The following is a 27,642-nucleotide window of genomic DNA, read 5'->3' as shown; positions in this document are numbered from 1 at the left end:
CTTGCTTTGCACTCGATTCTAAGCCGCAGGCGGTTTTTTGGATTACAAAAACCAGAAAAAAAGTGCGGCTTAGATTTGAGTAAATACGGTAGGTGTGTGATGCACGTGTACCAGAGCTGGGGGGGGGGGGGGGGTGGTTCACTATGGAGGTGCTGTGGATAAGTGGATTGGGATGGAGTAACAAGACGGGGGAAGGGGAAAACTGTTGGGTGGAGGGTTAGGGAGCAGTGGGTTAACAGAGACTGAGGCCGGGAGGGTCATGGAAGAAAAGGATGTATTGCTGTCATTTGTGTGGTTCAGAAAAGCTGGTGGTTGAGGGTTAGATCCGACTGGCATGAGTTATGAGATAGCCATTGAAGTTGAATATGTTGTGCCCAGCTGTATGTTGCACCATTCTGTAGTCAACTTTGTCCTTGGTCACTGTTTGGTGATGGCATTCATTCTGATGGACAGCTGGTTCACTCTCATACTGACAAAAAGCTGTGCAGTGATTGCAGCAGAGTTGGTATATGATATGGCTGCTTTCATGGCCAAGTATAAGCCTGCAACAAGACTAGAATGGGAAATTCATCTTACCCAACACAACGCGCACTCCACCCTAGTCCATTGCTGACTGCAGTCCCGGGACTGTGTGTGTGTGTGTGTGTGTGTGTGTGTGTGTGTGTGTGTGTGTGTGTGTGCGCGCGCGCGCGCGTGCATGCGGTTAGCTCTAGGTAGGATTTATTGCAAAAGCTAGCAAGTTTTCACTGTATTTCGTGTGTATCTGTTAATGACTCAATGCTTCTGCTATTCAGTTACTGCTCTTCGTTACTTCTATATTTACATTTTTGTCCTGATCCTTTATCTTTTGTTGACTTATATTTTCTCTTTCTGTAGTAACTACAGGGAAATTACTATAATTTGCAACACTACTGTGTCTAGTGATTATGGCATGTACCTACCAATCCTGAGTCATGTTGTCTGATTCTCAAGCAGTTATTTGTAACATAAAAGCCTTCTTCTTCTTCTTTTAAATCTGGTTAAAGATCAAATAGTTTTATAATTTATCTTCTGTGCCTTTCTCCAGGTATTGATTTCATCAGTTGTTAGCTAGATTCTTCTTGCTCTGCGGATAAAAATATTTTTAATGTGTGATATTGTTGAATGTTATGGTTGTGAATTATTATTTTCTTGGCCATCTAGAGTGCAGTAGATGTTGAAGATCATGTTTATTTCTCATCTCTCTCTTTTTCGTTGATATTGCTACTGCACTGTTGCAGTTAGTTGATAGTTAATATCGCCAAAGCTAAATGTATTTTGACTCCTCTTACTTTTCTAATAATTAAAATGAATGTTTACAAGATATGTACATATCTCACATGGCTTGTGATTTCATTGACTAAAATATTATTGCTCTGCTTGCCACATCAGATTTGAGTAGCAACTTGAGCCTTTTGTGACTACATAATCGTGGGAGGCAACTGGCCACGTGCCTTTCAAATATTCCACATGTAGTAAATGGAAAAAAATGTATATCAGAAGTTGCTCCAGGATGCTGATATGTTAAACTATAAGTGACCTAGTAGTTGTTCTACTTTTGTGAACAAATAAAAACTTTTTTCCTCATGTTAAGCTACTACTGTTTCCACCATTTGTTATAGTTTGTTAAAAGTCTTGGATTTTATATCATGTGTAAGACTTGTTATGATGTGTGTTGCAATGAAAATAACCTAAATCTCCTGGTAGGATGTGAGAGAGGTCTGATGTCTGTAATCCAGGGTGGATACATAAGTAAATGACTTCCTGGGCCACTTGGTTACTGAGAGGAATACAAGGGTACACTATTTCCAATAGTACCAGCTTGGAACAAACCTTAAAACTGAAAACAGTTCTACCTTACCTCAGTAGGAGAAATAAATTGTTTAGTTACAAGCTCTAGAGTATTGAATGTGTGTGAGAAGGCCACGAGTGGCACTTGTCCCTTATCCCTCGTTCCAGACGCGGCTCAGTTTTATGTCAGCAAGCATGCATTGTCGCAGTGTACAAGCCGAGAAGCACATGGCTTACCATGTGGCTAAGGAAATGTGGCGACTAGCTATGTAACATGTGCAAGGTGTATCACTGAGCAAAGGATGTAGCACATTTCACACAAGCACCACATGGCCATAAGTGTCAAACATTGGGCTGTATCATTAGGCAAGGTAGTATCAATTATCTTTGGCAACTTGTAGTGACGTTTAATGTGTGCACCGCACAGGCACGCCCGCACGCACACACACACACACACACACACACACACACACACACACACACACACACGCGCGCGCGCGTGCGCTCACCTCCAGCAACTTTCCTTGTAAGTACTTGATTGCTCTCAACTTTTGTGTGTTATTTCCAACTTGTAATTGCTTCAATTTTTGTAATAGGTATAATGTGTGAAATGGTAGAAGTTTCATTATAAATTAATAAGTATTTTGGTTTGAGAATGATGTGAACTGGGAACAAAACTCAACGAAAATGTTGTGATTAAATGAAGAACTGTTTATTAGATTCAACTTCTTTCTTTTTCAGTGCTGTCAGTGGAGAAGATGCCCAAGATCGCAGTGACCGGACAATTCTGACTCCTTGGGTTAAGTTCTTGTGGGAATCGTACTGTCAATGTTTGGAACTGCTTCGAACAAATGCCCATGTGGAGACATTGTACCACGATATTGCTCGCATGGTATTGTTGTTCATTCACTATGTAAAATAGTTATATATAAGTTGTTTGTGGTCTAGTATCAGAGGGAGCTATTCCATAAGTATGGAAAAAAATATGTTTTCATGTGTCTGAATAACTCTTACGGTACGTTAACAGTTGTTAAAATCACTAGTAAGTAGTATATCCCACCACCCATCTACAGCCATTAATACAAAGCCACTGATTTCCACTTGCTAATACTCACAATGCCAGGTGGAGTTACACCACATCTAAAGATCAGTGGATTGTAAACATGATTGCTGCCAAGATGTTTTCTGTTATTTATGTTCAATTCTGCGGTGCTAAGGTGTACACATTATGTTATGTGGATTTCATTATTTTAGAACCTTATAATATGAAACTAATATAATCTCATTTTTAAATATACAAAGGTGTCTTGTAAATTTCCGTGACTGAATGGAACGTTTTTGTTGTGCCTTCAGGGTAGGTAAGCTTGATTATTCCAAGGGTCATAAAAAGAATTTCTGTAATGTATGGGGTACATGTTATTGCTGACAACGATCTGAATTGGTCAGTGCGCCTGCTGTGATTGAAAATGGAGAATAGTTTACATGGACTGTGAACCATAGACTACTTACTTTTGGATGAATTAATTTAAATGTGACCGGACAAGCATCAAAGATGAAGTGTACTCTCCCCATCCAGTTGAGGTCACCACTTAGGAAACTGTCGACAAAATCCATGACACGGCGATGCCAGACCAGCAAGTAAAAATTTGGTTGATTGCTGAGACTGCAGGCATCTCAACTGAGTGAGTGCATAATATAAGGGGCATTCAAAAAGAAACAAATGGGAGGCATAATTACAGAAATCGGTACCTGTGTATTAGAAGTATTGACCCTGGCTGTTGAAGACACTTGTTCCACTGCAACACAAAGGCGGTGAATGGCTGTCTCGTAAAATTCCCAGGGCTGTGATGTTAACCAGTTCCACACGTACAGCTGGACGTCGTCATCTGAGGTGAATTGTTCACCCCCCAGAGACTTTTTAAGGGTACCAAAAATGGCGTAATCACAGGGGGAGAGGTCCGGACTGTATAGAGGGTGGCCGAAAACCTCCCCATTTGAATTTCTGCAGGAGTGCCGCAGCTGTGTTGACCATATGAGGCATTGCATTGTCGTGGAGCAGGATGACCTCATGGGTGACACTGCATGGTTGTTTTGATTTGATCGCTTGGCGAAGTGTGTTCAAGGTTTGGGAGTAATGCTGGGCGTTCACTATTGTTCCGTGCTGCAGGAAGTGAATCAGAAGGGGGCCATCTTGGTCAAAGAAGAATGTCAGCATAGGAGCAAACAATTCACCTCGGACGACGACATCCACTTGTACGTGTGAAACTGGTTAACATTGCAGCCCCGGGAATTTTATGAGACAGCCATTCATCGCTTTGTGTTGCAGTGGGACAAGTGTCTCCACAGCCATGGTCAATACCTCTAACATACAGATGCTGGTTTCTGTAATTATGCCTCCAGTTCATTTCTTTTTGAACACTCCTTATATCTTGCACAGAGAGTTGGCTATGAAGAAGCTGTGTTTGAAGTGGGTGCCATGGTTGCTCATAGTTGACCAAAAGCTCATCTGGCACACCATTTCAGCACAATGTGTGGCAATATGTGATCGCAATCTACAAGACTTTTTTCGCCAGTTTGCGACTGTTGAAACGTGGATCCATCATTACACACCAGAGTCAACATGGTAATCAAAACAAGTGCATTGAAGAAAGCAGAGACAGTTTTCTCAGCTGGTGTGGTGATGTTCACTGCCTTTTTTTTCCCCCAAAGAAATAATCCTCATAGTTTACTTGGAAAAAGGCAGAACCATAACTGGACCCTAATAGGCTTTTTTATTGGGTTGTTTGAAAAGTGCATTGGCAGGAAAAAGACCAAGGTTGAAAAAGTGCTGCTTCACCAGGATAATACACCATTCTGCACATTAGCAGTTAGTGGCACAAGTGCATGAATTGGGTTTTGAATTGGTTCCTCATCCAACCTATTCATCAGACTTAGCCCCAAGTGACTTTTTGATGTTTCCTAACTTGAAACTTTGGTTTGCTGGGAAGAAATCATCAAATGAGGAAGTGATAGTTGCAGTCAGTGAATATTTTGCCTCAAAGAAGACTATGTTGAGAAGTGAGGTGAGTTGTTTATGGAAAAAAAAACATTTCTTTCTCACTTTTTTACCAGAGTTAGCAAACGACCCTTGTATTAATGAAAGTTAAAATATTCAGACTCTGAAAACTGTGACATTTACCATCAGATGAATGCAGTGTGAAGGTAATTGCTGAAGCTAGTGTCTGAAAGTAACAAAAAAAGATGAAGTAATAGTGAAGATTATGTAAGCCTTGTAACAGCTAAATAATTTTCGTGCTCACAAGCAAGATGGTGTTTGAATGTTTGAGATTCCTGCAGCCAAAGTTAACCCCAAAATCATGGTTTATGCTTCATTGGATGTCTCAATAATAGCACTTTTCATAGTTTTTACAAATTAAACTGTTATAACATCCAGAATTCATTTTTTTAAATTAATTCCGGAGATAGAGTATTCTTGTGATAATAAATGTTACTGAAAGGGCTATCTGTAATATGATGGAAGTACTGTTTTGGCCATAGCGTGAAATTATAAATGATAAATACAGAAGAGTTCACATGAAAGCTTGTAAGACTTTTAGGCATTTGGAAACACTTCCCATGGCAAGATGGCATAGCCCTGTAAGGCTGTAAGGCTGTGTGAAAATGAGAGGGGTTGGGGATGATGATCATGGCAATCAGTAAGGAGGAAACTTTACTCCAGATCAGAGAGGTAGGCATCTAATAATGTCTAACAAAAATGGTGAAAGTGTGTTGGTGTCTATTAGAGGTTATGTAAAAAAATTTCCAAATGACTTAAGTGATTATACTTGCTGTGACAGTCCTAACAAGCTATATATTAATACAGTAAATTATGTAACTTGTAACATACAGAAGAATATGAAGAGGTGTGAATCCTGCATCACAGTATATATGTTCTAATGACTTTAAAACCTTCAACAGTTCATTAAAATTACCGGTCTGATATATGCTGTTCAGATGGCCAAGGGAAAAGCTTAAGAGTTGGCATCCAAAGGGTATTTATGATGAATAATAAGGACTGACTTAGGTAAAAGCATACTATGATTCAGTACTTGGTATACACAGGGCACACATAGGGAAGGTATTCAGACTTCCAACAGCTTTGAGGAGAGAACCTGTTCCAGAATCCACACTGTGCCCCATGTGACATTCTTTCCACATTTCCTATTGGTGTCTTGCTGCTGCCAAAACCTGCTAGAGTGCATCACCGGCAATATCCCACCATGTGAACTATGTGTGGCTAGCAATATGAGCTGTTTCTGGAGCTCGAGTCGTGAGAGCAGTCCTTTTTGAACACACACACCTTCTAACATGAAAGAAGGAAAAGAAAATTTTACTATTCAGTGTTACTAATAAATCATTGCCAATGTCCTTAAATTATTCCCGAACTCCCTCAAATGACAAATGAGTGGCCACCTGCACAGTGCAAAACATGTTATGAGTGGGTTGTGTCATCCTAGGCTGTGAGAAGTCATCAGCCCAAAGGTGATGCAGCTTATGCTTTACTGAGAGCCAAATTGGGTTCAAAAAGTTAAGAGTGTAGTTCCTGTTTGTTAATGTGTGTCGTGGAACAGCCATTGCTTAGTCCAAATCTGCCAGTGGAATCAATCTAAAATATTACATAGCTTTATGTATAAAAACTTGACATTTATAAATATGATAAGGAGTTTTCTGGCAGAATGTAAATATTTGTAATAGGATTGCATTTTGGCTGGTGTACAATTATGAGGTAGCTGGGGGGGGGGGGGGGGGTGAGAAGCAGGAAGTGGGATGGGTGATTGGAGACTTGGAAAGAGGCAGCAGGTTTGGTGGATAGGAATGTGAGATGGACAGATGGCAGGTGCATGGTGTAGGCATGTGATACAAGGGTACCAGAGTCAGTGAGGCGTGACACACGATGTACGTGACGTGGAGGCACGGTTGGGAGAGGATGACAGGACAGATGAAGGGGAAACTGTTGGGTGGAGATTGTGGAAACAGTGGGTCAGCAGAGATTGAGGTCAGGGACCAAAGAATGTGTTGCAAGGATAACTCCCATCCGTGTAGTTCAGAAAAGATGGAAGGATTCAGATGACCTGGGCTGTGAAGCACCCATTGAGTTCAAGCGTGTTGTTCTCTGCTGCACTGGGAGGGTAGCAATTTTCTTGGCCCAGTTACAGACCTGCTTAGAATATAAAGATGTAATTGGTGCACGCGCGCCCACACACACACACACACACACACACACACACACGAAATTAGATTGATATTTGCTGTAATGTTGTCTGATTACATGCTCTCTCATATTGTTGTAATACTGTCTGTTACAGGCTTTCTCATTTTGTTTGAAATATAATCGTAAGACTGAGTTTCGAAAGCTTTGTGATAAGCTTCGCAAGCACTTAGAAGATATCAGTAAGCTCCCTCCACAGACTGCAAATGTCAGTATTCAGAAACCGGAGACCCAGCAGCTCAACCTTGATACCCGCCTTGTGCAGCTTGATTCAGCAATACAAATGGAACTCTGGTTTGTATGATACCTCAAATGTTAATTTAGATACTGATAAATAAATCCATTACTAGCTACCCTGCCATTTTGATCAGGTCATCTTTGCTACTTTTTTAATTTAAAAATGCTTCATGTGTAGTAAACTCTTATAAATTGTTTCTTACAAATAGTATGCTATAAATTTCATACCTGTCATATAAGTATTCAACAAATGAATTAATTTATTCCTTAAAGTACGAGGGCAGTTCAATAAGTAATGCAACACATTTTTTTTCTGAAACAGGGGTTGTTTTATTCAGCATTGAAATACACCAGGTCCCCAATCTTTTAGCTACACAACACTATTTTTCAACGTAATCTCCATTCAATGTTACGGCCTTACGCCACCTTGAAATGAGGGCCTGTATGCCTGCACAGTACCATTCCACTGGTCGATGTCGGAGCCAACGTCGTACTGCATCAATAACTTCATCATCATCCGCTTAGTGCCTCCCACGGATTGCGTCCTTCATTGGGCCAAACATATGGAAATCCGACGGTGCAAGATCGGGGCTGTAGGGTGCATGAGGAAGAACAGTCCACTGAAGTTTTGTGAGCTCCTCTTGGGTGCGAAGACTTGTGTGAGGTCTTGCGTTGTCATGAAGAAGGAGAAGTTCGTTCAGATTTTTGTGCCTACGAACACGCTGAAGTCGTTTCTTCAATTTCTGAAGAGTAGCACAATACACTTCAGAGTTGATCGTTTGACCATGGGGAAGGACATCGAACAGAATAACCCCTTCAGCGTCCCAGAAGACTGTAATCATGACTTTACTGGCTGAGGGTATGGCTTTAAACTTTTTCTTGGTAGGGGAGTGGGTGTGGCGCCACTCCATTGATTGCCGTTTTGTTTCAGGTTCGAAGTGATGAACCCATGTTTCATCGCCTGTAACAATCTTTGACAAGAAATTGTCACCCTCAGCCACATGACGAGCAAGCACTTCCGCACAGATGGTTCTCCTTTGCTCTTTATGGTGTTCGGTTAGACAACGAGGGACCCAGCGGGAACAAACCTTTGAATATCCCAACTGGTGAACAATTGTGACAGCACTACCAACAGAGATGTCAAGTTGAGCACTGAGTTGTTTGATGGTGATCCGTCGATCATCTCGAACGAGTGTGTTCGCACGCTCCGCCATTGCAGGAGTCACAGCTGTGCACGGCCGGTCCGCACGCGGGAGATCAGACAGTCTTGCTTGACCTTGCGGCGATGATGACACACGCTTTGCCCAACGACTCACTGTGCTTTTGTCCACTGCCAGGTCACCGTAGACATTCTGCAAGCGCCTATGAATATCTGAGATGCCCTGGTTTTCCGCCAAAAGAAACTCGATCACTGCCCGTTGTTTGCAACGCACATCCGTTACAGACGCCATTTTAACAGCTCCGTACAGTGCTGCCACCTGTCGGAAGTCAATGAAACTATACGAGACGAAGCGGGAATGTTTGAAAATATTCCACAAGAAATTTCCCTTTTTTTCAACCAAAATTGGCCGAGAAAAAAAATGTGTTGCATTACTTATTGAACTGCCCTCGTATGTTGACTGTAGTTGCTTGTAGGCATGGGAAGATGTGACATCTCTACCGTTGCATAGTTACTTCTTGCCTTGCCTACATATTGCGGTTGCTTACTTGGAATCTTGCCTACATAAGGGTCTGATTTCTTACCGACAGTCATGTTTTCAAAAGCTATAGCCTTAACAGTACTAAAAGGGAAAATGTTCTATCAGTGATGATGCAGTGGTGAGTTTTTGTGTATCCCTTTCAATGAGTTGGATTAAAAAGGCATTTCATTACACAAGTTTTACTGTGTATAGTGAGTTGATACTTCTGATGTATTGCAGTCCACTTAATTGTACCTGACCCTCCATATTGATTTCAGTCTTTATGAATGTCTATGTGAGAACAGATCACTATATCAGATAGAAAAGGTGGTGAGAAAAAGCATTTAGAAAATACAAAAAAATTAAGTATTTGGACAAATCCCCTCCCCCGTGTGTGTGTGTGTGCGTGTGTGTGTGTGTGTGTGTGTGTGTGTGAGGTGCGCAGTGCACAGATGTAGATTGTTGTCAATGAATTATGCAAATAACTGTTAATTTTTCTTTTAATATTAGCAAGTTAATGTTTTAATTTGGCAGGCAAGAGGCTTATAAAGCTATTGAGGATATTCATGGCCTGATGAATTTATCAAAGAAGCCTCCTGTACCAAAGACAATGGCAAATTATTATCAGAAACTTGCCATGGTTTTCTGGAAAGCTGGAAACCATCTCTTTCATGCTGCTGCTCATTTTAAGCTCTTCCAACTGTCCAAAGAAATGAAGAAAAACATAACACCAGAGGATCTTCAGAGGTAATTATATTTATAGTATAAGGTAGTATTTTAACTGTTATGTAGTTTCTCATCTTTCAACACAGTGGCAGCCACATTCATTACTGATCAGATATTATTTGTCCACAGACATAATTTAAAATTTGATAAACTGTCCTTCATGGGATTAATGATGAACAGTTGAGTTGCTGCGGATATCTGAATAGTCTGTTGACCCCATAACTCTCTGAGATCCCGTGAAGTGTTACATTGCCTCTTCTCTTTTAATTTGCCTTATTATGTGACATGGTCATATTTGGAGACAAGCAGTCTGTTGTGTTAAAGCTGTGGATTCAAAAAAATCTCTTAATAGTCAAGGTGGCAAATGTGATTTTGTTGATTACTAGTTTCAAGTTATTTACAAGTGATATTCAGATCTGTAATACAGGAAATTGCTTCTTAGAACTACAGAAATGTTAATTGTTAATATAAAAGTTCCCTCACTCAGTACATATCATTACAGAATACATTGATCAGTGTTCCGTCCTGGCCATCAAAAGCTAAAATGTGAATCAAGATAAATGTAAATCTAGATAAGTGAATTTGGTTGTAGTAGATCTAAAGCAGATAATTAAACAATGATATATATATGATTCTAGAATGGCATGTCGCTTGCTTCTGGCAACACTTGCAATTCCGTTGCCGTCAGCTCACCCTGAGTTTGATCGCTTTATTGAAACGGATAAGAGTCCATTGGAAAAGGCGCAACGCCTGGCAATTCTTCTTGGATTGCCACAGCCTCCTACCCGCCAGTCACTACTCAGGGATATAGTAAGTAATTTTTGGACCACGAAGTAATTTTCAGAAAATTGGGAGACCAGTGTAACTCATTTCCTTGCTAGTGTGTTCTTAATATATTTATGATTCTGTGGTCTTAAAACATTGAATCACCACCTTTCATCCAAAAGTTAAGTAATGATTTTGTAATTGCTGAAGATATAAAATATTTAATTTGTGCTTACATTCTTAGGTTCGATTCAATGTGGTTGGGCTGGCATCACCACAATTGCAAGAGCTTTACATGTACCTGGAGGTGGAGTTTCATCCACTCCAATTATGTGCTCGTGTGGAAGCCCTTGTAAAAGAATTGCAAGCAGATGAAAGTTCGCCACTATTCCAGTATATTTCTGCACTGCAAGATGTAACTCTTGTACGACTTGTGCGGCAAATAGCACAAGTCTACCAGACGATAGAGTTCTCTCGTCTTCTTGAACTTGCACGTTTTGCGTCACCATTTCACCTTGAGAGGCTATTGGTTGACTGTGTTCGTCACAATGACATGCAGGTTTGTTCCTATAATTTGTTATGCAATCAGAATTAAAATTATATTTTCTTCTTTCCTTGTCCATAGTCTTTTAACAGTTACTGATTTTTGTTCATCATTGCAGCATCGGCAGATTAGTGGTTTTTTCCCCAATCTGACCATTTTAGTTGTAAAGGGAAAGAGTAGCTACAATTCCATAAGAAAAATGAGAAAACTTCATGGCTACTGTGTTTAATAATTTCTTTGATAGTTGACCTAAGAATATTTCATTCTCTTTAATGCAGATTATGTAAATAGCCACAGTGGGCGGGAGGGAGGGGGGGGGGGGGGATGATAAAATGTGTAACTGGTAACATTATTAAGGATTACTAACTTTGGCATTCAGACAGACTGTGCTTTTTGTAGAGCAAATGGGAAATGGGTGCAAGATTAATAATGACTCCCCTTTCAGGAAAAAAGAAAATTACCCCAAAAATCCCAAAAAATGGCAGAAGGAAATAAAACAAAAGAAAATATTTCAAATTGAAACACCAGAGTACATAGCTGGTGCTAATTATGAATGAGTTCTTTAAAAATAGATCTTGATGTAAGGTAAAAGCTTATGTAAAAACTAAGAGGAAACACACAGGATTGCATTTGTTGTTTGTATTTCATTCTTTTCAATAAGTTACTGAAGAATCAAAGATATGTTCAGTAAAATAAGTTTGTAATTGTATTTTTCAGATACGCATTGATCATGCAAAACAGTGTGTACATTTTGGTATGGATCTTTCGGAATCACAGCGTGAAGATATTCCTGAAGGTCCAACATTACAAAATATGCCCAGTGAGCAAGTGAGAAATCAGTTGGTCAATATGGCAACTGTTTTACATCGTGCAATGAACACAATAAACCCACATCACAAGAAGGTTAGTATGACATGTTTTAATTGCTTTATTTGGTTGCTTATTATAATGTTACAAAATCTAAAAGCTTTTAACAGATGCTTCATTTGATGTAAAGAATTACAGATGCGTTCATTGGGCATTTTACATTTAGATAGATTGAGGTTATCACATTTGACAAACTAAAAACGTTATTGATATTTGTTGATAATTGTGATGGACATGGCGGTTTCAAGCTTCTGCAATTTATGAATAGCATCAGTACGTAATAAAGTGATATTCATTTAGAAAAGTGTGCTTTTGTATTATTTTTGCTGTCATTTATTGTTTTATTACTGTACAGATGGAGCGTGAGAAAGTACGCCAAGCATTAGTGCAACATTATGAGGAAACAAGAGTGAGGGAACATCAGCGCATCCTTGCTCGCCACAAGATCATTGAAGACAGAAAAGAGTACCTGGAGCGTCTTAACAGTGCTCGTGAAGAGGAAGAAATGCGGCGGCAGGAAGAGGCAGCACGAGCTGCAGCTTTAGCTGAGCAGCGTCGTCTGGAGCAGGAGCGTGAAGAGCGTGAACGCAGAAGGCAGCAGTCTGAAATACAACAGATACGTGACCGTAACCTTAAAGAGAAGATGCAGCAAATATCCCAGACTTCGCATGGCCAGAAAATACTCAAGAAGCTTGATGAAGATGTTAGTTCAATCACATTTTATGTTTATGATAGGCTTCCAGTATTATTTTTTGCAGTAGTATAACTGTATTGCAAGAGAGGGAGTAGCCAGAGAAACTACTTATTCTATAGTTTTACCTGCAGTTATTAGAACAATCATTGTTCTGTGAAAATATTTTGTCACATTATAAAATTAATATACAGTGAAACCTCTATATAACGCTTTTCAAGGGACCACAAATTCTGAACACTGTATAGAGGAAAACACTATACAGAGGAAGGCTTCCAAATAATAATTATAGGGCATTACTGAAGATCAGGATACCACTAATCAGCTTTGACAAATAGATGACGTTTTAAATTTTCATAACATATGATATTCATTGCAAATTATCAATGTATCAACTGATTAGTTTTTTTAATTAAAACATGGGGCTCGGTAGGTGGATGGGTGAAAGTAAATTGATCAGTTTGTACAGTAAAAAGTTACAACAGATTCTTAAGATTGACATCATTCTCCAAAGCTGACAGGTGGTATCCCATTTTTCAGTTGACCCAATTATAGAATATGAGCCAAATTTTGTTTATGATATACTGAACATATTACATAAAAACACAGTAAATGGGACAGATTAAAACAGAATTAGATACAAAAAAATTACTTCAATAATTGAATTATCAAATGGAACTTAAATTTGCACAAAACTCTAGGAACCTAAGCAATCTGAAAATAACATACCTATGATTTTTTAAAATATTCAAGCAGGCTTGCTTGTTTTCTGTTTCTCCTAGACTCTATGACAATCATTTCTTGCTCCAAATGAGCAAGTTGAACTACTGTTCTGTCCTCAAGTCTATGGGCCATCATGTACCTCCTGAATGTTTCAAAGGCTTCAGCTGCCTTAGTATATGAGGGCACAGGGCCATCTTCCTTGTCACTGTCACTTTCACTACCACTATTACTCTCCAAACTTCTCTCTGCAGTCAGCTCCTCAATACTTTGTACTCCTGTGGTTGCCACGTTGTCATCCACAGCCACAAAGTCCTCAAAGGTGACAGAATCACTGCCTATTAATTGGTGAAACTCTTGCAAATCACTTGCAACTTCTTCCACAGGAGCTGCCATCTCATTCTCACAGAATCCCGCTTTTGTGAAACAGTTTTTAATAGTTTCAGCATTTACTTCCCTCCACGAGTACATAATTAAATTTATTGCCTGTAAAATGTTCAGTTTCAGTTGTGAGCTTTGCTGGCTTCCCGGTTTCCTTTGATCCATCAAATTCAAGGCCTTTTTTACAAGGGCTGTCCTATATTTAACCTTAAGGGCGTGTATTATGCCCAAGTCCAAAGGTTGCAGACGGCTGGTGCAGTTGGGTGGCAGGAAAATTACTTTAACATTTCTCAGAAAGGGTACGTCTGGTGGATGTGCCGCACATCTATCCACAAACAGCAGCACTTTTCTTGCAGCACTCCCCATTTTGGTGTCAAATTCTCTTAGAAAACGTAAAAATATTTCACTCGTCATCCATGCCTTGGCATTGTTTGTATATTTGCACGGAAACGTGGAAATGTTTTTGAAGCACCTCGGATTTTTTGGCTTCCCGATAACCAAAGGTTTCAGTTTTTCACTGCCATCAGCGTTTGTACACAACAAAACGGTAAGACGTTCCTTGCTCTTCTTACCGCCATGGCAATTTTCCCCACGAAAAGTAAATGTCTTATCCGGCATTAAATTGAAAAACATGCCGGTTTCGTCAGCGTTATAAATGTCACACAGTTTGTAGCCCTGTATTAGATTAGGGAGATTCTGTATCCACTGAGCTACAGTTGGTTCGTCCACACTTTTACTTTCTCCACATTCCGATTTGTACACAACACCATGACGCTGTCGAAATTTATCAATCCATCCATTGGACGCCTTAAAATTGTCCATTCCTAGCTGAAGTGATATTTGAAGCGCCTTCTCCTTCAAAATAGTTCCGTTTATAGGAATGTTTGCAGCAAGTGCTTGCTGAAACCAAGTTAATAAAACTTTCTCCATTTCGTCGTAAGTGGATTGTTTCAAACGTGTACGTTTCGAATTTCCACAATTCTCAAACCCTTCTATTATCGACGATCTGTTTTTCATGATAGTGTTGAGTGTTGAAGGGGCTAGTCCCAATTGCTTCGCTAGCTCCACGCGACTCACGCCAGGAGATGCCTCCACTTTTTTAATAATAGAAACCTTCTCTTCCAGAGAAATATTCTTCCGCTTTTCACCCATGTCCACTGATGAAAGCTTTAAAAAAACGTTATACCGAAGACACACGCTACTAAGTACTAATACAAAGCATCGACTGAAATGGCGCCAAAAAGATCGCAAGCAGAATGTGCGTCACATGTCACTTGACCGGGTTTTGCCACTGACATATACGCTGAGCGCGGGCTTCCCGAGCCAGTGCAAAAAACCACATAACGAAAAACGATGCGTCTACATCCAGTCACTTAAACGTTATAAGGAGGTAAATAATTGACCAGGGTTCCAAAAATATGAGCGTTACATGGAGGAAACTGTAATATAGAAGAAACGCAGTAAAGAGGAAAATTTAACATTGTTTATATGGGCTTTTAGTCGGGACCGAAAAAAACGGACGTAACATAGAGAAAAACATTATATGGAGGAACGTTATAAAGAGGTTTCACTGTATTAGTAAACAAATTTAGTGATTAATTCATATTGACAAACAAGAAATTGACAAAATTTTTTAAAGAATGTTGTGTATTGTTAAAACTATACTTTTTCACAGCTAAAGTTAATTTTACCAATTTTTGCAGGATATAAAGAAACTTGATGCAGAGCAAATAGCTGCACGGGAAGCAGAAGAATTGATGAAAGAACGTAGAGAGATGCAGCAAAAATTGAAGTCACAGGAGAAGAAAGTCGACTATTTTGAAAGAGCTAAACGAATTGAGGAAATACCACTGTTTGAGAAAGCATTCAAGGAAAAGCAGGTATGTTATGTTTTTAATTATTGTTGGTGTAGAATGAAGAATGAAGGGGACCAGTAGAGGGACAGGGGTGTGGCCGGGGGTGGGGGATGGAGTTTGGAAACAGAATTTAAAAATGTTCGAACTTAAGAATAGTTATCTAAATGAAAATCAGTTTTGTGTAATTTAATTTGAAGTATCTTAAAGTTTCCTTTTAGATATGACTGATGTTATTTAATGTATTAAATTATTTAATACAGATCCAAGACCGTAAGACATGGGAAGAACAAGAACAGGAACGTATCAACCAGCTGATTGCAGAACGTGAAATAGCTGTACAGCATCGTGAGCGTCTCAAGAGAATGCATGCAGACCGTGATGCATTCCTTGAAAAACTAAAAGCAGAACGTCGCACTGTATATCTTGTAAGTTTGAGGTGTTTGTGGACACTTTGTAATATTGTACTGAAACTAACATATATATCCTTTAGTTTTAAGTAATATAGTGTGTGTTAAAATTTGTGTCCAATTGTTGATGTAGTACATGTTAAACATTATAGTTCATTTTGTTTGATCTTGCTTGTTGTCAATATTTTTATTGTCTGTGATTTCGAGTATTTCTGTGACAGTCACTGAAAATCTTCACTCTTCAGTACACACATTTAAAAATAAAATAGATTTTAACATCTTTAGTTCCTTTCTCGTGAAGGAGAGGGGGACAGGTTTTGGAAAGGATAGATGCTGAGACTCCAGGTTGAGAGAAAGGGGATGAAAAGAAATAGAGGAAGCATCAATAGTGTACTCATTGCCTGCTTGAGTCCAGAGATGATTGGACAGACAGAGACATAAAGATGGACTCAAGGGAAGAGAAATAAAAAATGAAATGAATAGTGCAATTAAAATCTTAGAGGATAACAAACTGTCCTGTGATGCCTGGACTTGAAGCTAACACCATGTTTACGAATGTGTTACATTTAGCCTTATGTTCTCTTTGGCACCTCCCCATTCATCTTCAAAACAATTGGGTCCCTCTCAACTTGCAGTCAGTGTGAACTACCCTTCCTTCCCAAACTCTGTAACTCTTTCTCCCTGAGGAATTACCTAGTTCTGAAAGCTAGAAATAGTTGTTTCACATTTAAATGTCTGTTAGTGCAACTGAAATATCAGCTCCTGGACGTGACTCATGGACAGGTATTGTCGTCTTGTAATTTTTATAAGCTCCAATTTCTTTATAAAAAGATATTTTTGATGAGCCATTTAAAGCAGGGTTTGATTTGAGACTTAATGCATTCGAGTCCCGGTCGGGGCACATATTTTCATCCGTCCCCGTTGACGTATGTCAATGCCTGTAAGCAGCTAAGGGTGTTCATTTCATTGTAATTTCATTCTAACGAGCTACATGGTCACCGATGGTATCTGTTCTTTCAGACATGTCCGAAAGAACAGATACCATCTTAGTATATATTAATGCATCCCATAAAAATGTCAGTTGATGGTCAACTACCTCCATTGAATTTATATTATTCTGGAGGTACTAATAGAGCAAACTGAAGAGAGAGCAGAATTACTCCAACTATGCGTTTTTCTTATTCTGTGGTGTAGAAAAAACATTTGTTTCCAATGGTATTGAATTTGATGTTTCATAGTAGTCTTAGTTTTAAAGTGACCCATAAATTAGAAATGTATGCTCACCTTGTCTACCTATTAAAGTTTCCATACTCATATTTGTTAGTGAGCAGATCAGCTATTAAAATAAAAGCTTATTTCATTTATCCATTTGGAATGAGACTTTATATAGCCTTAGAAATTGATGTCATAAGAGTATTGTTTACATAAATTCAGTCTTACTTTGTAGTGATGCAAATGCTGTGGTTGAAAGTTTTGTATGCAGGTCTTAACAGGAAAACTAATAAATTTGAAGAATGCTGTTCTCCCCCCCCCCCCCCCCCCCCCCCCTCTCTTTTTCCTGTTGTAAAATTTAAATTTTTTTCAATGTAGGAAAAATATAAGGAATTTGAGAAAAAGCTAGATGAAGAGCGTAAGAAACGTCTAGAGGAGCGCAAAGCAAAACGACGTGAAGACAGGCGGCTGAAATGGGAGCGTGAACGTGAAGAAGAAGAAAGACGCAAGAAAGAAGAGGAGCAACGGCAGCGTGAAGAAGAAGAGAGAAGACGTAAGGAAGAGGAGGAGGAAAAACGCAGACAAAAACTGGCAGAAGAGGAGGAAGCCAGGTTAGATTAAAAATAAAATTTATTAGATAAATTCTTGTTTTCAGTGTTTGAGATAACTATCATCAGAATCAGCAGGGAACATTTATTTACCTCTTGGTGTGTAGTGAAGTGTTCTTATGCTGAAATCTGTTCAGCTGTTATGTCTGCTCCTATCCTTTGGATACTGTACTTACGAGCAAATATTAATTTTGTAAAGTGTATTTTAACTTCCCAGTTTATAGAAACATTTCAGTTAGATTCCTAGTATTACCTGACCACCAATGAACTGACACTTATATTAGCAGTCTACATTATCAATACACTAATAAATTAAGAATGAAAGCTCTTAGATAGCAGATACGTCACTCGTCTGGATCCAATGTTGAGTCAGCAGTGCTCTGGAATGGTTTAAATGTTAGTCCCATTTGTGTCATCGACTCATTTTGCTACCTTACATTTGCTCTATATTTTATTTTTTATTTTCTTTTTTCATAGGAGCAGTTGTAATACAAAGCAAAACACACACACACACACACACACACACACACACACACACACACACACACACGGGCAGTGCCTCCGAACAGTGGGGCAAGGCTGTCCCAGCACACAGACAGAGGTTTTGTGTGTGTGTGTGTGTGTGTGTGTGTGTGTGTGTGTGTGTGTGTGTGTGTGTTTCGAAAAAAGGCCTTTTTTTAACAGTATTTTCCATTGTGCTTGTCTGCGACTCAGTGTCTCCTCTGTGTGGTAACAAATTATCCTTCCCATATTTTTATTCCGTCCTGGACACTCTATCTAGAGTTTCATTGTTGTTATGCAGTAGTATAAACATTCAAACAGTTTATTGTGTGTGTGTGGTACACTGAAGCATTTGTCTACTTGAAGAGCAATTTCACGTATGCAAAACAGATTTCTAAACACAGCCCTTTATTATAGTAGACCCTGCATCTTTTGTAGGAAGTGGTTTGTCTTCTCAGTGAGAGGTGTTTTTGTTGGAAAATGTCCCCAGTTGCTGCTATGAAACCATAGTGGATTTTCTGCTTTGCTTTCCTGTCCCTTGTGTATCACATATAGCTTCAGTGGAAGAATCACATTCTTAAAGAGCTGCTCTGCCATATTAAGCTAGAACTGTGTGGACTTCTTCCTCTTTGATGCTGGTTCAAATGTGTTAGATGATGCCTGCACTCAGCATTGTCATATTTTGTGGGTAACAATTTTATTTTGTTAAATCCTGTGATATATTCTCTTAACATGATATAAAGATAGGAACTGGCTGTACATGTCAACACATCAAAGAAATTGTTGATTAATGCAAATGTTATTTCCCATACATCATGCTAGTTCCACTGAACCACATTTAAATATTTTTCCTCTTGGGCCCTACTGTACTGATGGCATGAGTACTACCGTCTAGCAGTTCTCTGTGCAAGTTGAGAGAATTGTTTCAATTGTCTGTGTAAGTAGTTGTACACTCCTGCTCACATACTTCGAGCCTAATCTTTTCACTCACTGAAGATTTAACAGGCAAATCACTATTTTCTTTCTCCTTTCCAGATGTTTATTTCCGGATTATAATAGTATCAATTTTGTGAAGATGATTACTTTAAATTTGCGCTATATCTGGCTGTGTTTGATGGGTCATACAGAACATCTGGATACCTACCTCCAAAATTTAATCAAACATTCATTAATACTGGCATTTTTGCCTGGAGCAAAAATTGTCCAAAATTTATCAAGCAGTTGTAAAATGACTGAACATAGGTTCCTCAGTTCATTACCTGCATTTATAATTAATGTGCTGACATTGCTTCAGCCAGTACCAGTTAGTTATTTTTAATTTGGCCGCTTATCCTGTATGGAATGTATCCTTGTTTCTGACATAAGGAGGGGAAAAAAATAGTGCACTTTCAATTCATTTATTGTTACAAGAATCTAGCATATGTTTTCATTGCATGAATCACTAGTCAGTGCTTTGACTTCTTAAGTTTTCCCTTGAAAAGAAGTCACTGTGGTGTTAGAAATTAATTTTAAGATTTAACAATTTATAGGACTATTTTTCCCCACACATTGCATTACTGTGGCTTCTATTTGTGGTGTCGCAGTGTGAATACCATTTTTAGGATGGTGAATAACATTGTAACTGAGACCATCATTCGTCTTTGAACAGTCTGCAGTACACTTTGTCGTTGCTTCTGTACACTTTTCTTGTGTCAGCTTGTTTACTTGTGTATATGCAGTTTACCCATCATCCGAAGTTCTATTTTTATTCAATGTTTTTTACATCATTTGCCTTTTCATTCTTCACCATTCCTTTATTTAAGAAACAATAATAATAATCTCATAGCTTCTGATTTGTAGGGGTCAGGCACGCTGTCACTGAGCTCATGAAACACAGATTAAATGCTTGTAAGTTTGAATTGTGGATTAAATTTCACAAATGTACCACTATTGTGATCTTCCAGTACGACTACAGTAATATCAAAAAGTCAAGAAATGTAAAAAGAAGAATGAGCTTAGTAAACAAGGCTAAACTATTATGTTCACCTTATGTGTGACATCTTTCTGCTGAAAAATAGTTCGAGCTCATAGTTAAGTGAGTGCAGGAAGATCCTCGGCAGCTATTAGCACTATTGCTAGCTGTCAGCTGTGAAGCACAAATGGCTGCAGGAGATAACAGCAGCCATCGATGGTTCTGTGACAACACTGAGGCATTGCAATAGAGACGTTTACAATATTGCGTTAACATGATCATTTGAGGTAGGCACGCAGGGGTGCCGTGTCCAGACCACTGCAACTGTCAGGGATTTTCTTATACTGACTCGACTATACTTATCTTTTTAACTTAAAAGTTTTTTAGTGCAAACGTAATACCAGTAGACTGCACATTTTTATATAAGATTAATGTATGTTTTATTTGAAAACATCACATACTTGTAGTCTTAATTGTTTGTATGTAGTGTTTCCTTAAATGAATAAATGTAATTAAAAGAAAAAAAATTCAAATAGGAGGAAAAAGCTTGAAGCTGAAAGACGTGAAGCGGAACAACAAGCGGACTGGCGGGCCCGTGAAAGAGAGAGGGAAAGGGAAAGGGAAGCGGAACGTTCAACGTGGCGTCGACCTGTTACTTCTACTCCAATTAATGATGTCAGTGATGGCCCACCTAGAAGGGATATGCCTACTGATTGGCGTAAAGGTGGCAGTAGTGGGACGCCTTTAGCTGCAGCATCAACTCCATCAAAACCAGAAGTCTGGAGGTCTTGTAAGTATCTGAATTGAGGCAGAACATCCTATTAGTAAATCTTCTGGAAGAAATAACAGACCAATTATTCCACCTGATGTACATCTTGCTTTTTCTGTTCCTGATTTTGACACCACCTTCTCCAGATAAAGCAATTTTTAAAAGTTCTGTGGCCTGTAGGTTATATTATCTAGGATTATACCCAATTAATTATCACATAGAAGGCATTTCTTACAATATCTTCTTTAATAAAATACTTTCAGACTTTGTTGAAAAAAGAGAAGATATGCTTCTTTTGATTCTGTAGATTGAATATAAAGAAACTGCTATTTAGCATTTGGGGATAGTTTGTAACTAACTTCAAGAAAATCTGCAATTTTTTCACTGAAAGATTGTTGTGATTTTATTTTCATTATGATGTGCAGTGTCTTGTTAGAAATGTGTCTGAAGTGTCAAGATAACTCACAAAATCTGTGGATTGTCGTCTGTTGTTTGGTACACTACATAGTACAAGGCTGCAAAGAACGACTCTTAATTTTTTATTCAAAAATACTTATTACAGAAAAAATCTCCAATACCAACTATGGCCTTACATTAACAGGTGCATATTGGTTTTATTTACTATTTACATTTCTTTAAATTTCAACATAATGTCATTTAGACTATTATTTTTATGCTTTCATTTCTTATGAGTACTTTATGAATTGCACTTAAATACTAAAATATTCATAGCAACCTTAGTGTATTTTGTTATTAAAATTAGTCTTAATTAGTTTAAGTGTTTCTAATTGCTATATCGGCTTCAACTGGATAAACATTTTCAATAGCCTGTAGGATGAGTCTTCACCTGAAGCCTTTTTTATGCAATACATGTCAATATCTGCAAACCACTTTGATATGCACAGCTGGGAGTACCAGCATGTTAGGGTACCCTCCGGTTCCAAACGCATATTGAGTGAGTGTGGGAAGAATGGCTGCATCAATGCTTCTGTGTGTGCTGTAATTAGTCTTGTCTTCACGGCCCCTACAGCAGTGATATGTTGGGAGCTGAAATACATCTTTGGATTCATCACTTAATACTTTTTCTTGAAATTTTGGAAATACTTTTGAAGGATAATTTGCTCACACCTTCAAGAGTCTGCAAATTAATGTTTTTCAAAAATTAATCTACAGAAAAGTGCGAGGTGAGTTCTTAACCAATTTCTCATGTAACTGTGTTTTGTATGGAAAAGTCATACAGTCTGGCATGCAGATAAGTTTGTCACAACCAGTGCAATACCAACTTGTTTCTTTCCTGCTTGCTTTGCCAGTTGGCTTCTCTGAACAAATTTTACAGACCCAAGATTCATCTTCGCAGTTGCAGGAATTTAATTAGGTAAGTATTGTCCTGTAATCCTATTGCTGGTAGTCACACTAGGAACAGTTTCTTGAGCCAGTATTGTGCCTTTCTTGTAGGGTGGTTCACTAATTTCTTTAAACTTCTCCACTCAGATATTTCTCCTTCTGATCCAGACTCATTCTGCTCTTCCTCTAGAGCTTCCAGAATTTCTTACTCGCTTAAAAAATGACACACATTTGTAGCATAATTGAAGCAAACAGCAAAGTCTAACATATACATGCACAAATCTCACAACTCCAGCATAAAATAGCTCAATTAGTCGTGACAGCATCTATTAGTTCACTACTGTTTCTCTCAAAGTAATTAAAGAAGCTGACAACACCTGCTCAGGGTTTGGTTGCATGACGTTCATACTTTATTCTCATACAAAACGAGTCCAGGTTTCAACTAATAGTTGACTCACACACCTTGTAAAACATCACAGTCCAAGGTATACATGGGCACAGTCCTTTGAATGCAATGTTATGGCCCAAGTTATGCTTTGGCTTGGTTGGCAGTGTCAGACAAATCTACATGATGGCTCGCCATGTGCTGTGACAGCCTTAGACCAAGACTCATTCCTCGGGTTATTGAAAATCACTATCCAGGTGAAACAATGTAGACACAGAAATATCATAAAAAAGTTAGTGCTGAGAAGTGTGCTTTCTTTTGTTCTCTTCCTAACATGTCATGTGTGAACTTGATAAACTTTTGTTCTGGCTTGTTGTAATTTATCATTGTTAAATTTCAAAAGTTAGTATGGTTAGTATATTTTTTGCTGACAGGTGTTATATCAGTTTTGTATTGTCATTAGATTCAAGTTTCATGAAAATGGTGATTTTTTGTAGAAAAAGAAAAAAATTTACTATTGTGAAAAGCTTGTTTATTAAAAAGAAATTCTTAAACTATGTTTATTTTCTAGCACGACTGCGAGGAGAAATGGAAGGAAGCAGCTGGCGACGTGCAGAGCCTGTTGAAAATAGAGATGGACCAGACCGCTTTGGCAGCAGGGATGGAGAGCGCTTCGGTGACCGTTTCGGGGACCGAAGTCGTGATGGGGAACGTTTTGGAGATCGTGGACGAGACACCGATGACCGCTTTGATCGAAGTCGTGATGAACGTTTCGGAGATCGTGGCAGGGATAGTGATCGTTTTGGAGACCGCAGCCGTGACAGTGAAAGATTTCCTGATCGTGGGCGTAGTAGAGATGAAATATTTGGTGATCGTGGGCGTGAAAGTGATCGCTTTCCTGACAGAGATCGTGATGGATTTGGTGGTAGTGCACGTGACAAATTTGGTAGTGATAGAGATCGCTTCAGTAGTGATAGAGATAGATTTGGAGAAAGAGGATCAGCACTTGATCGATCACGTGATAGACCGCTGGAAAGAACACCAATGGTGAGTGTAATATTGCTTTTATTAACAACAATTTAGCAGATTTTGGCAGTTTATCATTAAGTAGCTTCTAAATTAGGACAAACTAAATGATTACTATGTGTCATTACGCTGTAGTATCTTTGTTGCAGAACTTCAGGGTTAATTACTTGCATCTTCAGAGAGCTCAATGAGTCAATTTTGAATCTGAAACTTCAATTTTAAGACATCAGTAGCTAATTACTTTGTTTGTATGCATACTAAAATATTAATAACTCCATGAAATAAATCTAAAGAGTGAATAACTTACTAGTTGTGATGCAGTAGTATTTTCTTGAAGAGACAGACAGCGTACTGTATTTGTGAAATTAGCCCTCCAGTCACTGTTGGTTGATAGATAGATTCTCTCTCTCTCATCTCAGAGTTGTTATGAATATAATTTTTTTCATTTTTTCTTATTTTTGCTATTAATTTTTCTCTTGGTGGTTTTATATACTTTGTCACCACCACCACCACCACCACCACTACCACCACCTCCAGTGCACCCCTTTCTCCAGCTTCTTACTTCTTTTCCCTGTCTGCATCCTTTTGTCTGGCATTGATTTGTATGCTGCTTTCCATATCTGCTTCCTACAACTCTCTTTCATGATCTGTCATTATAACACTAGCAACACCAAGAAGGTATGAGGAAAATGACTTCTGAAGTTTAAGACAGCCTTCAGTATCTTCTTGCACAGCCTTCAGAGCATTCTTTCCCAGCTGGAAAGTGCATTTGTGTCCTCTTCTTATCATACTATTTCCCACTACTTCTCTCTATGGTTTTCAGTTAAATCTGTAATCTTCTTTCATTTTCCCATCTTGTTAAAGAGTAGCATGGAAAGGCAGCAAACACAGATAAGAAATCAACCAAGTTCTGTTAGTCAAACCTTGTACCTTCTGATTCTTTGTTTAAGACAATTTTTTGATCTTCATGACAACAAGCTTAATTACTGGAACTGGATGTTACAAAAATGTACTGCCGTGTGAGTTCTGCAGGCTTACTATGTTACTATTTTTACTGAATATATGCAAAGCTTTGTTGTGTAGAGAATGTAGGGAATCAAATTTTTTACACAAATGTTGGAGTGGACCTAAAACAAGACTTTCTAGAAATTAAACAGTGGATTTTTGTCTGTGTTTTAATAGTCAAACATAGTGGAAAATGGACAATTGGCTATAAAATTGACCAGCATGAGTTATAATTTTGAAAAGTTTAATTGCTTGAAAGTAGTAAAGGTAATTAAGAAAAACTTAATCATTGATTTGAGAGAAAAGTGAAATTTTTTGCAAACAGAATAATAATCAAATATATTTCGTGTTTTCTGACCAGAAATTAAGAAGAAAGAAATGTCTAAGTGTTTTGTGAAATGATTTGCTAAAATGAAAGAAATATAATAAATTAGAGAAACACTTGACATGCCATTGAATAATGCTCAATATCATATACAGGAAGTAAGGTGCTGATTGAGAATTTAAATTCCAGTGTTTAACTTAGAATCCTATAATGTTAAAAGAGTACTGGAGGATATTTGTCTAGTGGAATTCCACTCAGTGGTCTCCCTACTACACTATCACAGTGACAATGACATTAGTGCATTCTACCAACAGCCAACCCTTTCAATCAGTATGCCTATACATCTCGCTGCCCAAACATTCAGAGTTTGGACGACAGTCAGCAGATTTCAAATCAGTTGTTTTCTTTCAGTGAGCAGAACACTACTCCCCCAAGCAAAACATGGATTGTGATAAATTTTTAAGTGTAGTACAAGAAAGCAGAATTCTGTGGCATCCTATGAATGAGAAACATAACAACCAGGAAACATCGTAGAATATATGGTCTGAAATTGCTGCTTTATTGGAAACAAGTTTTTCAAAACTTAAAAATTTAACAATAATTAACTGAATGTTACATTATGCATGTTCTGTGGCTTTGTAGCCATTTCATCCGCAAACTATTCTTAAAATGCAATACGTCATGCGGGCAAAATCTTATCGGAAATACTAGATTATAAGTTCAGAAACTGTAAGTTCAAAAACTGTGTGTTCAAGTGACGAAAGTGGTGTATGTCAGTTTTGATGCTTAGTTGCTGAAGTGGAACTTTTTTGGGTTGTGGCAGGTGGGGATTAGCTGTCTACAAATTATTTTTATTACTGGTGTTTTTGTGCAAGTAGGTTGGTGTTTCTGTTATATGAGGTACTTTGCAAATATGGTGTATGTGTTTCCACTTTGCAGTGCTTTGCCTGTTCAAAGTATCTTATTGTAAAATTTACATCGTCTTTCACATTTCTGCGTAATGACTGTCATTGAAGGACTGTCAGCATGTCTTTTATGCTGAATTTATTTGAAGTTGGCCGAGTGTTCATAATCGTGCGTTTCAGTGCCACCACAAATCATCTAGAGTATATAACAAAAATTTTCTCTCTTCATCTCTTATATTTGTTGAATGTTGTCCATTAACTGAGAAAAGTATGTACAGCATCGCCACATTAGAACAGACTCCAACCTCCTTGATAGTGAATCCTGCCCCCCTTGATCCCACCAAAAGCTTACGGAGGTCATATACACTGTGACAGAGCTGTTTGCCAATGTTATTGGGCAACCTCAGGTGACAGCATCTGCGGACTGTTTTCAGTGCCACTGTGACCACAAGCTAACATAAGAGTATCTAAGCTACTGTACATGATTTCAAGCATCGTTCAAAGGTGTCAAAAGTTTCTATAATGTATTTTATTTCCTACTCTTAGATAAATCATTTCACAAAATATCAGACCATTTTCAAACTTTTTTCCCCGTTTTATTAAGGGATGTTCAGTACCAGATTCAATACAGTGTTGGGTATTAACACCAGTGCATAAAATTTCATTAACATACTGATAATATTGGAACAAAAGTGTTGAGTCCAACAGTATGACAAAGTATCCATTGTGTTTTGTGCGTTGTTAATCTTCCCTTTAACAGAAAAGAAATCATTTAGAATATAAGGTGAACTATAATTGTGCGGTCCTCATGAACCATCTTGAACTGAAAATCAAATAAAAATGTAAGGATTAAAGGAAAAACACTCCAGTTGCAAACAAAATATTGGCCTTGACATAACTTTGATGGAACATACGTGTACCATATATTACATACCATCTTTACAATATTTTCCTTAAGACAAAAAGCACTAATTTTTAATACTGACAGAATAATGTTGCTGTCGGAGTGTTCTCTTTATCTCTGTGTCTTTCTGTCACTGTCTCCTGTTCCTCAGCCAGTCTCCTTTTCTCTGTTCTTCTACTACTACTACTACTACTACTACAGTCTCCTCTCACTGTCACAACCTCCCTCTTGCTCTGTAGCTACTATCCCATTCATTCATTCCCACTGCTGCGCTCTCTCTCTCTCTCTCTCTCTCTCTCTCTCTCTCTCTCTCTCTCTCACACACACACACACACACACACACACACACACACACTCTTCCACTTTCTCCTTCTCTTTGTTCCTTGCCCAGCTGGCACTGACTCCCTCACTCTTTTCCTAGGACTATTCTGTCACTGTCAGCTATGTTCCACTGCTACTGTGCCCCTCCCTTCCTCTCACACTGTTGTCGCCTCTTTTGCTCGTTCTATACCACCACCGTCTGCTATATTTTACTATTTATAACTTTTCTGTGTCTTTCTCACTGCTACCATCTCCTCTCTCAGCATATAAAAGGTGCTGAAAAAGGTAAACTGAGGCAGCCGGTACCCCACTTTTCAGTCAGTATTTTTAAAACAGGAGGACATTTTCGAGTTTTGTATTTTGCATGCACTTCAGTACTACAACATGAGGTTCATGAAAGCCTTCTGGTGATAACAGAGGCACTTTACAGCAAATTTCTCCATGCTACATAACTTT

The 27,642-nt window shown here is 38.5% G+C and overlaps 1 protein-coding gene across 1 annotated transcript in view; it reads left to right on the top strand.

Moving 5' to 3' along the window:
- The window catches only part of LOC126473515 (eukaryotic translation initiation factor 3 subunit A), a 70,483-nt gene that overhangs the window by 19,638 nt on the left and 23,203 nt on the right, over positions 1 to 27,642 (top strand). Inside the window, exons 4-15 of the mRNA XM_050100617.1 lie at positions 2,551 to 2,701; positions 7,155 to 7,351; positions 9,508 to 9,720; positions 10,338 to 10,509; positions 10,709 to 11,023; positions 11,726 to 11,911; positions 12,231 to 12,578; positions 15,371 to 15,547; positions 15,784 to 15,948; positions 17,521 to 17,753; positions 20,739 to 20,992; positions 23,272 to 23,747. Of these exons, the coding sequence (XP_049956574.1) occupies positions 2,551 to 2,701; positions 7,155 to 7,351; positions 9,508 to 9,720; positions 10,338 to 10,509; positions 10,709 to 11,023; positions 11,726 to 11,911; positions 12,231 to 12,578; positions 15,371 to 15,547; positions 15,784 to 15,948; positions 17,521 to 17,753; positions 20,739 to 20,992; positions 23,272 to 23,747 (2,887 nt within the window). The remainder of the gene's footprint in view (positions 1 to 2,550; positions 2,702 to 7,154; positions 7,352 to 9,507; positions 9,721 to 10,337; positions 10,510 to 10,708; positions 11,024 to 11,725; positions 11,912 to 12,230; positions 12,579 to 15,370; positions 15,548 to 15,783; positions 15,949 to 17,520; positions 17,754 to 20,738; positions 20,993 to 23,271; positions 23,748 to 27,642) is intronic.

Source organism: Schistocerca serialis, chromosome 4, assembly GCF_023864345.2.
Source record: "Schistocerca serialis cubense isolate TAMUIC-IGC-003099 chromosome 4, iqSchSeri2.2, whole genome shotgun sequence".
Classification (NCBI taxonomy): domain Eukaryota; kingdom Metazoa; phylum Arthropoda; class Insecta; order Orthoptera; family Acrididae; genus Schistocerca; species Schistocerca serialis.
The sequence above is the reverse complement of the archived record's forward strand: the minus strand, read 5'-3'. Positions and strand labels throughout refer to the sequence as shown.